At 45.2% G+C, this 15,978-nt stretch overlaps 1 protein-coding gene across 1 annotated transcript in view; it reads right to left on the bottom strand.

Moving 5' to 3' along the window:
* The window catches only part of LOC138487424 (phospholipase A2 inhibitor beta-like), a 107,169-nt gene extending 91,642 nt beyond the window's left edge, over positions 1–15,527 (bottom strand). Inside the window, exon 1 of the mRNA XM_069613975.1 lies at positions 15,361–15,527. Within this exon, the coding sequence (XP_069470076.1) occupies positions 15,361–15,527 (167 nt within the window). The remainder of the gene's footprint in view (positions 1–15,360) is intronic.
* Between the last annotated feature and the right edge of the window lie 451 nt (positions 15,528–15,978).

Below are 15,978 nucleotides of genomic sequence, written 5' to 3'. Positions count from 1 at the left end.
GGCCGAAATCATCCCTGGGGAGCGGGGCCGGTTTCTGGCAATGCCTCGGCCGGTTTGGAGGAAAAAGAAATGTGATCAATTTCTTTTTTTTTCAAAAAGCCTTTCATCCTTCTTGGGTCGATAAATGAGTACCAACACAGGTTGGCTGACATTGTAAGCATATTTGTTCTATAAAAAAGAGCTTAAGCGTAAGTGCTATACCACAACATATAATCATTTGGCCTTGGACATCTGCTTGTATTCACAGAAATTTAGTGTACTTAGGAACAATGCCATTTGATGCCACTTCCTGTTTTGTCAAGGGGTGAAAGGTTGTGTTTCATCGCTTCCCGGGATGTCACTTTGGGGTGGGGTCAAATGACATCACTTCCGGTGCTGTCATCAGAGGTCAAGGGTCGTGAGGTGAGGGGTGGGCCTATTTCTTATCCCAGCCCGACCCTGACCATGCCCTGCTCACCTTGCCATTAGATAAGTTGCTTGCACTACCTCTTGCAGATCCTAAAGCTGAACATGGCAGAAGGAATGCTATACAAGACTCGGTAACAGGGCATAGAAAAGGGTTTGACTCATTCTCCTTGTGGGAAGAGCACTGGACGTCCCAATCAACCTCAGTGACCTGCAACAGGGAAGGAGATTAATTTTGGTTCTGCCACAGTCCCCTGCTATACTCGAACCGCTGGTGCACTGAATGGCTGATAAGACTATATATGTGCCTGTCAAATCAAGTGAGACTGGACTAAGGGAGGGCCAGTGCAACAATAATAACATTTGAGGTGACAACTTTGGGGGCCACTAACAGAGGACTACAAGGGTACACCATTTTGCCCCTAAAATGATTCAATCTGCCCCACTGTATGGGCATCTGTTTTTCTAATTTTTTTTAACAACTTTATTTATGTCGGTTGCAACATGGAGTCCCATTATATGCATCAAGCTTAAACCATCGGAAATACACCACGGATAACAGATCCACAGAAATCCTCCCTCCCCTGACCCCATCCCTCCTCCCCCGCCCCATCTCAGCCACGTGCTATAGAGGCTGATGTGCTTGTAAGAATAGTCTCGGTAATTGAGGCTTGCATGTGAAATCTGGGAACTCGGCGTCATAGTCCAGGAGCGGGGACCAGATCTCAGAGAACTGATATAGTCTACCCTCTTTGGTAGCTGTAATTGTCTCCGGCACTAGAATGTCCGGGAGTTTAATCCACCATAAGGCAAATATGGGGCCCTCTGGAGATTTCCAGGCTCGGGCTGTAGTAATATGGGCATCTCTTTTTAAATATTGTGAATGTAATCACTTATAAGCCGGCTTGGACTGGCCTATAGGGCCACAGGACAACACCCGAAGTAGATGCCAGTTCCTTTGGTCAAAGTGGGCCAGTGTTATGGCCACAGCGTACCTCTGTGGTGCAATACTTTTAGACTTGTCTGGTGTTATTTAACAAATATTCCTTAAAATGCACATTTTGTAGCACATTTGTATCAAACAACTTTGTTGGCTGCCACCCAAACAGTCTTGTCACAGAAGGAATGAATTGCTTTTTGTGACTGTGGGCCACTTTTTCATCGGTGACCAATCCCATTTGATGCCCCAGTCCCGACCCTACATTGAGGACTCCAATTTTTGCAGTTAAATCAGAATGCGATTAGATTATTTGCACAGGATCATACAATTTGGCTAAGCAAGGAAGCAGAGATTTTAAACCACTCTACAATTGAAGCACTTGAGCACACACCTTCCAAGCTTTACTTGATACACTTAAGATTTGGATTTCAAGCCTACATATTTACACCCTGATCCATGGAATTATTTGCGCCTAAAACGCACATTTGCGCGGCGTTCTGCCCGAAAATCCCTGTTTGAGGTATGGGGATTTTCGGGCAGAAAGCCGCGCAAATGTGCATTTTACGCGCAATTAATTCCATGGATTAATTCCCATCAGAAAGGCAGAACCATTGATTGGGCAGCCCATAATTGCAATATCACCTGCAAAGCCCCCCAACCTCTCGTATGGACTGACCATTTTCTCATACCATTTGACATTAGCATTAACAAGCCTAACCCCAAACAGCGCCCCCCACGCACCAGCCTGTCTGACCAGAAATAAGCGTAACATTACTGTGGATACCCTTACACCACTGGTTCTCCCCTTCCTAAACACGCTCCCCGCCACTGCTGACCTCAACCTACTAGGAAGCACCTACAATGACGCCATGACTAACGCCATTGATGCTGTTGCCCCACTAAAGTTACGCAAAGGTAAACCCAGAGCTCATCTGAACTCTTGGTACTCACCTGAACTCAAAACACACAGAAAAAAGAAAGGCAAGATGGAAACCTTATGGAAAATGACTCCATCAGCTGAAAATAAAACCAATCTCATGACCATCTCCTCCCTTTACAAAAAAGAGATAATCAGTACTAAGAAGGAAGCTTACAATGTCAGAATAAATAATGCAGGATCCGGTGCTAAAGAACTCTTCACCATTCTAAAGGAATTAGAAAATCCTAACCCACCGACGGACACTTGTGTGCAAGACAAACACTGGTGCACTAGCATCCAAAATGCCCTTGCCAACAAAATCACTGGACTCCAAACTAAAATTGAGGCCAAACGACTACAACTCTCCAACAGTAACTCCTCCACCCCTAGCATATCCACTCCTACCAATACCACCACTGGCTTCACGTTCAAAAAGGTAACTATACCAGAAGTCCAAAAAATTATAACATCCCTCAAACCTTCAAATTGCAAAGGGGACAGCTGCCCTGCCCAGATCATTAAAGATGCAGCGAGAGACCTATCCCCCTTCATCTCCAAGCTAATAAACCTATCCTTCTCCACCAACTCTGTACCTAACAACCTGAAACACTCATGGGTTCTCCCTCTTCTAAAAAAAACAATCCCTAGACCCAGCCATTCCAACTAATTACAGGCCCATCACTACGGTCCCCTTCTTGCTAAAAATCCTTGATAGAGTTGCCTACCTGCAAATTCAGGAGTACTTAGAGACCAATCAATTGCTAGGATTGCGTCAGTCTGGCTTTCAACCTCAACATGGAACAGAAACTGCCCTTGTGACCTCAAAAGTCAGATTGATGACATCAAAGACAAAGGTAAAGCCGCCATCCTACTCCTTCTAGACCTCTCAGCAGCCTTCGACCTGGTTGACCATAAAATACTCTGCAATCACCTCTCATCTGCTGTCATTTCTCCTCCTCTGCTGTCATGTGGATACAATCCTTCTTAGCCAACAGAACCATGAGGGTTTTTTCATCTGCGTCAGCAGCAGACCCCATCCCCATTACCTGTGGTGTCCCACAAGGATCTTGTGTTTCCCCCACCTTATATTCTCTATTATCAAAACGGTTCTAAACCACAGGTAGGGATCAAACAGACGTCTTGCTCTGTGAGCCTATAATTCCTATATACAAAAAGAAAGTCCTATATTCTATTCGGTGTAACCTTAGGCTCTTCCCACATCAAATGACATTTATTATCACAACATTTTATTAATCACCAATCAATCAAATTCATTAAACAATCATAAAAATGATCATAATACATAAAACACATAAAATATTTTAAAACAACACAAGTAAAAACGCAATGAGTGAGTATGTTACAATAATTTTTCAAGGATCTCAAATGTGTATACAAATAACACTCTGATTCCCATGCCTCACTACTTTTAGCTTATTTTCTGTTAGTATATTTCAAAAATCCCGACTTGTACAAGTTTCTGTCCTTAATATACAACAATGTAGGACATCCTTCAGGGGAGTATGTCTTGTGCCGGTATTAAAAATCTTCTTAGGTTGGGGAGAGTACCCTGTTAATCAAAAAGGACACCCTATTAGTAATCGATTATAAGGTATACATCTCTATTTACTTATAAACAAACCCTTATCCCAAAAGGGGTATTGAAGTATGTTGCTTATTACATACCTCTCTTTCCTAGTAGTAGCTCTTGGACCTTTTCTGGTTCCTTATGCAGATTCCCAATTTCTTCAGGGAATTCTTGCGTTTCCTCTTCTCTTCTCTAAACTAGTGCACAATTAAGACATATTAATGCCCAGGGACATCTATATCGTCCCATGTGTTTTCTTTAAATGTCTAAAAAGCATACAATATTCATGCTTACCAATCTGGAAATCTCAACCAATTATTTTTTTCTGAATTCTCTCAAGTATGGACCTCGGACAGTAATGGCCACCCTATAAAACAGAGTTAAAACGCTCTGTCACAATACTTTATTTAATTGCCAGGAATATGTGACAGTTCAGTGTGGTATAGAGAGTTAAAACACTCACTTGTGGGTAGCTAGATGCTACTATTCACAGTTTCCTCCCAGGGGGATTCCTCTGGTAGAGGCAAAAAACGCCTTCACTACTTTCTATGGACCAAAGCCTGTGAAGATGCAAGTCTACACATCACCAAGTGAACCCCTGATCTTGTCTAGGGTGTCACATTAAACTCTAAACCCTCCCAAGTCTCCCACTTACTTAGGTAGTAGAATAGATCATCCACCTCCTCATTATTCAAGCGTTCTCGTTAGGTTACATTAGTTCTGTACTCCCGCACAATATTCGCTGGTGTACCAAAAAAACCTACGCGACGCAGTGACGTCATCTCGCCACGCAAAAAACGTGCATCGTGACATCATCGCGTCGCACCTGACGACGCCATTCGCGTTGCGGTCCTATGGGCATCAGCGTGTCCCAGGAATGAAAAACCCTTAGTGTCATGGGGTATGTAGTCCAATTCTGAACTGCATTATGAATATCCAAAGTCTTTCTGCCTGTGGCAGAATTAACACCTCGCAGCGTGAGACTTCCTCACATGCAGATTCAATAATGAAAAACATGTAATCCTTTGGAACCGAAGTGTGATGATCTAGACACACTAAAAATATCGTAATATAGAAGGTACCTCATGTCTAAGACCATAGTACAGCACAATACGTAGGCAAACAGGGCAACGTATTGACTTCCATAAATGCAAATCCATCATCCTCTTATTTCCTACTATCACAGATATTGCAAGGAGTGACACCTAACTTGACTCTTCATCACTCTTCAGACTGAGCTCCTCCTTGTCGGATCACCAAATAACTTACAGAATGAGTTTCTACACCAACATCATCATCGATGGTAACACCATTCCCGTCGTTAAAAACGTGAAAACCCTCAGCTTTTATCTCGACGCCAATACCAATCTCTCTAAACATGTCAACATGACCGCTTCAACCACCGCCTACACCAGGAAACTAATCAGGGCCTGCAGACCTTTTCTATCCACCAACAGCTGCCTCACGCTGGCCAAGGCTCTCATGCAATCTAAGCTAGACTATTGCAATAGCCTTTACCTAGGTGCCAATAATCTATAATCAATAAACTACAGGTTCTCCAAAACAATGCGCTGCGAGCAGCACTAATCATTCCGAGGCGAGAGCACATCTCTGCCATCAGAATATATTGCAAATGGCTCTCCATACAACAAAAAATTGACCTAAAAACTCTTTGCCTCACCTACAAAGCCTTAAACCACCTAGCCCCTCCCTATCTCACTAACAAATTCACTTTGAAGCCGGACACTCGAATTGCCAGATCCTCCAATACTCTATGCCTCATAGTGCCCAGATTCACCTCTAAAAGAGCCGGTGGCTCGAGCTTCACGGTCCTCGCCTCTCAACTCTGGAATACCCTTTGTCCGAACATCAAATCGATCGAATCCTTCCAATTGTTCAGGAAACTAGTCATTGGTTGGCTACTGGATAAAACCAATCCTAAGTTAGACTAAGCCCATTACAAACTGTATATACTGTACATGCCACACAAATGTTTAACCGCAGGTTCTAACTACTTTGACTGTATATATTGTATATAATTTCTACAAATGTATAACTGCAAATTCTATATATATTGTACTTTTGTAACCTGTCCTTAAGCACCCTTTTACTCCTGGGTCTGGATCGCTATATAAATAAAATAAACAAACAAACAAACAAACAAACCACTGGTGGCTGGTATATTTTGGGACCAGGCACCACCCCCTTCTTCCTTCTTCTTTACTAAAATAAACTTATTTACTTCATTCACTTGGAGCAGTGCATGCCCCTGCAGCAGCATAATCATTATGGATATTGCACACACATGGTGGTCCAGGCCGTCCTGGGGTGTGGCGTGCCGTGTACTTTGTTAAGGATCTTGGTGGGGCCTCAGCATGGCTCTCAGGGGGGCCCCTACATTTTGAGCTACGCCAGTGACTGGGCTCTGCTCACTTTGAACTCATTCAAATGTGATGTGAATGGTTGAGAGGGGCGGCAAACTCGACCAGGACCCTGCTCTGGTGCAACAGTGTTTAAGAAAATAAGCGTTGGACACAGAGTCTCAGAGGTGAGAGAGACATGGAATAACCCACCCTCCTCACTCAAACTCCTTGGAAAGGATTTGTGGAAGCTTCATTTACGGGCCAGTCCTGGGGGCAGGAGGTGTATGGGAGGACAGGTCCAAGGGACTCCCCCTCCCCTGCAGTCCCCTCCTTGTGATGTCCATGACTCGTCAGGGGACCCCCTGCCACCAGGCCCCAGGTGGTGGGTGGACCACTGGCTGACACATTGACCAAACGTACTGTATTATGCTAGGTCCTGGAAACCATTTTGAAAACCAGATCGCCATCTTAAGACATGATTCCTAGTGCGCTGCAGTACGGCCCCCACCTTCAGAGAGTCCTCGCCTACCCCTGTCGCCTCCGCTCCCTGGCAGATCCGCTGAAAGCCCGTTCCCACGGACAGTTGGACATGAGCTAGAGTTAGAGAAAACACTGTCATTCACCTTCCGCAGTGCATCATTATCCTCAGGGTGACCCGGGTAGCGGAGCTGGCTTGGAAAATAACTGTAAATCATACCCGATGAAACAAAAGCCTCAATCCTATACCAAGAAACTGTTTTTCTTTATATATATATATATATATATATATATATATATATATATATATATATATATATATATATATATTGCATCACAATGATATTCCTTCTGCACGACCCCCTTGTCAAAATCTACAAACACTGAAAGAATAGAAGAATGTGTTATTATTTGACAAAATGGTCAAGATACCCAAACCTCCTCAGTTATGTACAAACACCCAGTGCCCCTGGCCTCCTACTATGTGCTTCTCTAGGGGTAATGTAAAGAGAGCGATACCAAGCCCTTATGCCATGATTAACCTGATGCTGCTAGAGTGCAAAGGAACACAAGCGCAACAGTATTGTAAGCTCATGTAAACTGCTTAAAGAGATACATAGAATGCAATCAAGTGTGAATGTATGAGTTTAACATGTATTACTGCTGTCAACCATATTGGTCTGTTGTTCCTGCGTGCTCCACCAACCCTAATGCTACCTCACGTATCGTGATTACCATGTAATGCAAGAGCTGCTGTTTTCTGCATATACTCACCCTATAGTGATTAATAGAAACGTTGGTATAGTTAACATATTTGAAATGACTATGTAAAGGTGCAAACGATGTAGACGTGTAACCCTTTAGAAAATCAATAAGCATTATACATTATATGAATCCCTTTGTTTTCAATATAATTTGCAGCATACAAGAAGAGTATCATCGTGGGCATATCCAAGGTCACTTCCCCTCCCTTTCCATTGAAGCCTGCCAGAGAAAGCAAAGGCCCGAGCTACAGCACCTCACCTCCCCCAATTCGGCTGGAGCCGCTTCAAGCATTCATGTTCCCCCGCAGCCCACATGGCCACGGCCAGCCACCTGAATTATTTACAATTTAGCAGTAAAACCTGGCCATAACCAAAGACCAGAGGTGCCCCCTCATAGGTCCCACGGCCTACCAGGTCACCCCAGATTAATGGGGCTTGTAAAATAAGACACCTAATATGCGCTAACATTGTGTAAAAGCATCTGTCATTACTTCTAACGAGACCTAAAAACTCGGACAGCTCACCCCGTGCCCTGAGACACCGACCCCATGACCCATGATACCTAGTCAACAGGAAAACAGTAAACATGTATTGATGTATCGTCAAAGTATTCCACCCAATGTGCATTCCTCCTGTGTTGTATTGACCTGTAGAATAACCTAGTGTAGGATTTGCAGGACAACTGACATTGCAGTATTGAATGAATGGGGTGGGCATGGCCATTAGGGCAGAAAGCCAAGAAAGACGTCCATCAATGACACTGACCACGCCTGGCAGCACCTCCCGGATGAGCCCAGGTGACCTGCCCACCCCACGTTGGCACCCGGCGTTGTCCACCAACCACGATGCGACGTATCACAGCTGCACATATAGTTCGCAGACGCCACCCACTCCCCATGAACATGTGCCCCTATAGTGTGTAGGTTCTTATGACACTTTTTGTAAATATAAACGCCTGTCTTTGCGATTGTCAGACAGAGCGCTCTCGGAGTTTGCAGAGTTCTTTGCATGCCCTATTTGACTTAGATAAAACTTCCATTAAGCTCACCCGCACTTGGTCCTAGCCTTATTCCCATTTGGAGAGAGTCCATTATTGCCTCTCATTGCGGGGAGGGTCGTGCTATTTGGGGACGCTCGCCTTCAGGGGCCATTGAATAACATCCCTCGCACATAGAGCTCTGAAAATCGTAGATGCATTGAGTCCCACCCTTGAGGGAAGTGCAGCCTCCCTCCCCACAACTCACCCTGTTAAAAAAGATTGAGGACGCCTCCCCCAGATCAGTGCTTTTTTGGCTTGTTACAGATAACGAGTACTTCTGTGTCCATTGATCTACAGATGTTCTCGAAGGTAGAGATCTCTTTACTACCCTAGGGAGTAATTGTCCTGAAGGGGTTCCTCCCACATTATATTCTGCTCTCATTTCAGCCAGATATAAGAACTGAGGAACAGAGGGAGGTGAGATTTGTCAACGATCACACATTTGGAGCCTATATGGAAAACATAAATAATGCAGTACTTGTAACAGGGAAACTGAAATCTCTAACGCAGGCTACAGCTAGTATATGAAACATCTGGAGTCCAAAATACCCTATTGATGTTTTTAAAAGGGGCATGTTGGACAACTCTGATTGCTGGTCTTGTGTACATGACACTGGCACTTTTGGACATATGCTGTGGACCTGCACTAGAGTGCAAGGTTTTTGGTTTGAATTCCGTAGGATCTGTGATGTTGTGCTAGATGAAAGAATAGCCTTTGATTTTCAGACCCTGATACTCAATAATGATGTCCATTTGGAGGAACTATCCATGTGTCAGAAAAAATTGATATTTCGTGGTGCAATGGTTGGTAAGAGGATTAAGTTGGAAAACAATTAATCCAGTTATGATTGAAAATTGGATTGATGAAATGCACGGATTAGCGGAGATGGAGAGAGTTATCTTTCAATGTAACGGAAAGCTTCACTTGTTTGAAAAAATATGGAAATAATTCCTCACCATGTATTGATTGTTACTTTGTGTGGGCTGTGAACTCTGGTGCTGGGTGGGTGGGGGGGCGGGGTGGTTGGGGATTGTAAATATGTACAGGATGCTCGCTGTGTTGTGTTATTATGAAAATGTTATTTTTTTGGTTGTTGATATTTGTTACTACTATATACTTAAAATGAAAATAAAGTATTAAAAAATAGTATATGAAACATCTATAGATTAATGGACACAGAAGTACTTGTTATCTGTGAAATTGCTGTGTTAACAAGCGAAAAAAGAACTGACTTGGGGAGGCCTGCACTGCTGTTTAACCAGGAGAAAACTGCTGCACGAGCAAGGCTTGAAAATGTAATCATTGACCAGGATTTAGTATCAACAAAATTCCCTGGCTATAAATGTATCTATGAGTTAGCTACCACTACGATAGAAGAAACCTATTAAACTGGTCTGCATGTACAGGGGGGAGAGCACCTGATAATGTTATCTTTGCTGCAGAATAATACCTGGGGGAAAGGTTCTTTCAATATACCCAAGACCCCCTTATCCAAGCACTCACTAGTTGCTTCTCGCCTGGGGACTCACTGGTAGACTTCAAGGCGTGCACTGCCCACCACCCCTTTGTCAGACCCAGTGGTGCCCAATGGCGTAGCACAACAGTTGACAGCTCCCCTGCGAGCCATGCTGTGGGCCCCCCCCTCCCAAGCTCCTTAACAAAGCGCAGGGCACGCCACACCCGGGGTGGGCCAGACCACTATGTGGCGCAATTTCCATGATGATTATGCCGCTGCAGGGGCATGCACTACTGCAAGTGACAGAAGTAAATCTGTTTTCAATCAAAGTTTAAATCTTTAACGTAATTTACAGAGAAGGGGCGGTGCCTGGTCCACAAATATAACAGCCACCACTGGTGAGTTGTTTTTTTGGATCATATAAATATTTGCAACAAGTATGTGCTTGCGACTGAGCATAGCGAGGGAACCCGAACTGAAGAAAATGGGTTTGAGAGGAATGGGGGTGGGGGCTGTGGGATTCCTCTCCCTCCGGGAGTAAATGTTTTGAATAATGGGTTAAAATGGTGCATTACACAGCACACTTTCTGGGAAAATGTGGGTACTTTTTATTAACTGAGTATCTATGATGAATCAATACAGCTAAGTGTTCTTATGGGTCTAGACTGGCTTACTTTGGAGCCAATTTGGACAGTTTTCTATACAGGCACACACCCACCCACAACATTCAACAACACACATTACATCACTTCTCACTCACCCACCAGTCACTAAACACACATCACATCACTTATCATTCACCGACCAGTCACTCACACCTTCTCTTCCATCAACTCAATGCATTCTATACAAAGGCACACACCCACCCCCCTCCCAGAAGATTCAAAACCCACATCGCATCATTACTAATTCACCCACCAGTCACTCACACCTTCTCTTACATCCACTCATTGCATTCTCTACACAGGCACACAACCACACACCCACCTACCCAGAACATTCAAAAACACACATCACATCACTTCTCATTTACCCACCAGTCACTCAAGATAGCGAACCAGCTCTACCAATTCAAGGTGCAGCCCTTCGGAATAGCCTCGGCGCCAAGGGTATTCACCAAGGTACTGGCGGTGGTGAGAGCGCACCTGCGCAGGGAGGCAATCTCAGTGTACCCTTACTTGGACGACTGGCTCATAACAGGGGAAACACCTTTGATTTGCAGACAAAACATTCAGACAACAATCAACCTCCTCTTTCAATTGGGCTTCTCGATCAACGAGAAAAAAATCAAGCCTGGTGCCCAGCACCTCCAAACAGTTCTTAGGAGCTATTCTAAACACAGAGGAAGGGTTAGTCTTTCCCTCAGAGGAGAGAGAGTAAAGAACTTGTTACTGCAAATAACACACTATCAGGCTGGCCGCCATATAAGGGTACGCAAAGCAATGCGCTACAAAATGGTTGGCGAAACAATGTTCTCGGGCAAACGGTCAGTGGGACGATCTAGTGGTCGTTTCGCCAACACTAGTACAAAATCTTCGCTGGTGGACGAGAGAGAATCTGACCAAGGGGAAACCCTTCTATGATCCTCAGGTACAAGCAGTGGTCACAACACAACAGATGCCTCACTAGCAGGGTGGTGGGGGCGCACTACCTTCACCACACAGCTCAGGGTCTGGTCTCACTCAACGGGTCAGAACCACATCAACGTGCTAAAACTTCTAGCAGTGTTCAAAGCCCTCCAAGCATTCGAACCCCAGTGTCGGTACAGATCCTAACAGACAGCACCACAGCAATGTTTTATATCAACAAATATGAATGAAATGAATGCCTAGGGGGGATGAATGCCTAGAGGGGGATGAATGCCTAGAGGGGGATGAGTGCCTAGAGGGGGATGAGTGCCTAAAACAGGTGAATGCATAGTACGTGTGAGGCATAAAGCAGATGAGTGCCGGAGCGAACGAGTGCCCAGAGTGAGCGGACGTGTTGCGTAGAGAGGACGAGTACGTAGAACGAACGAGCACTGATTGCGTCCAATACTGATGTGTAGAATGGATGAGTAGAGCATGGGACAGACAATGCATGCGTGGGGCAAACAGGAGGGCATGCGTGGGGCTGACATGAGTACTTACATGGGGCAGTCTAGAGTACATGCGTGGAGCAGACAAGAGTACATGTGTAGAGCAGACAAGGGTGCATGTGCGGGGCGGACTGGAGCGCGCGGGGCAGACTGGAGCACGTGGGGCGGGCTGGAATCCATGAGTGCGTGGAGCAGACCAGAGTGTATCGAGCAGACTGCGTGCATGGAGCGGATAGGAGTGCATGGAACGGACTGGAGCGCATAGACTTGCGTGACGTATGTAGTATGGTTTGGAATGCAGAGAACGTTTGAAAGAGCATACAACTCATCATATCACACCACCACGCTTACTCTCGCCTTTACATCACCACTCAAATAGAACACAGGGATACTATGACACCATTCGGTATAACTGTTCTCATACCAACATCCGCCGTTCACTCCACATCATTCTAAGTAAACACTGCTGGTTACACACCCCCCAGCCAGGCGTTCTCCTCAGGCCTAACGTAGCCACATCCGGTCTGGATAAATCCAACCAGAGTGAACACATACACCTGATCTCTCTCCATCACACCTACCGCTATGAAGCAGCTATTACACGAATACCGCATGAGCTGCACACATACCTGGTGCTCACAAGCACCTTTTGACTCCTTCTACTCTCTCTACTGACCTGAACTTAAGTTCCCAAGGGCGTTCAACCTACCAGCGCCTTCAGACCATACCAATGGTATATAAGGCACTATATAAATGCAAAGTAGCATAACATAACATAACATAACATAACCTTCTCTTACATCCACTCATTGGATTCTCTACAAAGGCACACACCCACCCATCCAGAACACTCAAAACCACACATCACATCACTTCTCATTCAACCACACACCCACCCAGAACCTTGAAAAACACACCATCACATTCATACCCATTCACCCACCAGTCACTCACAAGTTCTCTTTCATCTACTCATTGCATTATCTATGAAAGGCACACCCACACCCACCTAGAACTATCAAAAACACACATCATATCACATCACTTCTCATTCACCCACCAGTCACTCACAAGTCCTCTTGCATCTACTCATTGCATTATCTACGAAAGGCACATACCGACCCACCTAGAACTATCAAAAACACACATCACATCACTTATCATTCACCCACCAGTCACTCACACCTTCTCTTACATCCACGCATTGCATTCCCTACAAAGGCACACAGCCACCCGTCTCCCAGAAGATTCAAAACACGCATCACATCACTACTAATTCACCCACCAGTCACTCACACTTTCTCTTACATCCACTCATTGCATTCTCTACACAGGCACACAACCACACACTCACCTACCCAGAACATTCAAAAACGCACATTACATCACTTCTCATTTACCCACCAGTCACTCACACCTTCTCTTACATCCACTCATTGGAATCTCTACAAAGGCACACACCCACCCATCCAGAACACTCAAAACCACACATCACATCACTTCTCATTCACCCACACACCCACCCAGAACCTTAAAAAACACACCATCACATTCATACTCAATCACCCACCAGTCACTCACACGAACATTCTCTTACATCGACTCATTGCATTCTCTACACAGGCACACACCCATCCACCCATTGCATTTTCTATGCAGGCACACATCCACAACATTCAAAAATGCACCAGTCACTCACACCTTCTGTTGCATCCACTTATGGCATCCTCTACACAGGCACACACCCATCCACCCAGAACATTAAAAAACACACATCATATCACATCACATCACTTCTCATTCACCCACCAGTCACTCACAAGTTCTCTTACATCTACTCATTGCATTATCTACGAAAGGCACACACCCACCCACCTAGAACTATCAAAAACACACATCACATCACTTATCATTCACCCACCAGTCACTCACACCTTCTCTTACATCCACTCATTGCATTCCCTACAAAGGCACACACCCACCCGCCTCCCAGAAGATTCACAACACGCATCACATCACTACTAATTCACCCACCAGTCACTTACATTTTCTCTTACATCCACTCATTGCATTCTCTACACAGGCACACAACCACACACTCACCTACCCAGAACATTCAAAAACACACATCACATCACTTCTCATTTACCCACCAGTCACTCACACTTTCTCTTACATCCACTCATTGGATTCTCTACAAAGGCACACACCCACCCATCCAAAACACTCAAAACCACACATCGCATCACTTCTCATTCACCCACACACCCACCCAGAACCTTAAAAAACACACCATCACATTCATACTCAATCACCCACCAGTCACTCACACGAACATTCTCTTACATCGACTCATTGCATTCTCTACACAGGCACACACCCATCCACCCATTGCATTTTCTATGCAGGCGCACATCCACAACATTCAAAAATGCACCAGTCACTCACACCTTCTGTTGCATCCACTTATGGCATCCTCTACACGGGCACACACCCATCCACCCAGAACATTAAAAAACCCACATCATATCACATCACATCACTTCTCATTCACCCACCAGTCACTCACAAGTTCTCTTACATCTACTCATTGCATTATCCACGAAAGGCACACACCCACCCACCTAGAACTATCAAAAACACACATCACATCACTTATCATTCACCCACCAGTCACTCACACCTTCTCTTACATCCACTCATTGCATTCCCTACAAAGGCACACACCCACCCGCCTCCCAGAAGATTCACAACACGCATCACATCACTACTAATTCACCCACCAGTCACTTACATTTTCTCTTACATCCACTCATTGCATTCTCTACACAGGCACACAACCACACACTCACCTACCCAGAACATTCAAAAACACACATCACATCACTTCTCATTTACCCACCAGTCACTCACACTTTCTCTTACATCCACTCATTGGATTCTCTACAAAGGCACACACCCACCCATCCAAAACACTCAAAACCACACATCGCATCACTTCTCATTCACCCACACATCCACCCGTCACTCACATCTTCTCTTACATCCACCCAATATATTCTCAACACAGGCACACAGGCACACACCCACCCACCCAGAACATTTAAAAGCACACATCACATCACTTCTCATTCCCCCACCAGTCCCTCACACCTCCTCTTACATCCACTCATTGCATTCTCTACACAGGCAAACACCCACCCACCCAGAACATTCAAAAACACACATCACATCACTTCACATTCATCCACCATTCACATACATACATCTGACATGCACTTCAGTTCACACATGCAAAACACACATCATATTACAAAAAAAGCATTCTTACCTTTTTCTTGCAGTTTTGGGCCGTCCTCCCAAGTCCCTCGGCTCCTCTGCGCTCTCACAAACAGGAACCAGGAAGCTGCAAGAGTTTCCTGGTTCCTGTATGTGAGCTGCAAGGAAGCTGAGGGAGAAGGGGTTGGAGATGAACGTGGCATGAGACTTGTGCCACATGTCATGATCAGTTCCAACCCCTACTGAGTGCCTCCCTGGCCTCTCCTTCACCCTGATGGGTGAAGATGGGGCTGGGGACCCACCAGACCTGGTGTGGTGGTGGCCCCTCGCCGTGGCAGATCCCACTACACCAGGAACACCCGTTTTGTTTTTATTTGCTAAATTATTTTTTTACTTTTTTCTTTTAAGTTGGGGTTGCAAGGTAGTAACCAGGGGTTGCAACTGTGGCCCCCAGGGGTCGCAGTTGCAACCCCTGGCGATGCCCAAATGACGTCCCTGGCTGCTCTGTTGCCTCTGCCACCCATGATGTTCTGGCTCCTTCCCTCTTCTTTTTGACGTCGGTCTCATGCTGCTCTGTGGTCTCTGCTGCCCTTGATGTTCTGGCTCTTTCACTCTTCCTTTGAAGTCTGGTCTCATGCTGCTGTATGGTCTCTGCTGCCCTTGATGTTCT

The sequence above is a fragment of the Ambystoma mexicanum genome, chromosome 9, assembly GCF_040938575.1.
Source record: "Ambystoma mexicanum isolate Mex_15411 chromosome 9, UKY_AmexF1_1, whole genome shotgun sequence".
NCBI lineage: Eukaryota > Metazoa > Chordata > Amphibia > Caudata > Ambystomatidae > Ambystoma > Ambystoma mexicanum.
Note: the sequence above shows the minus strand (reverse complement) of the source record. Positions and strands in the feature narration are given on the sequence as shown.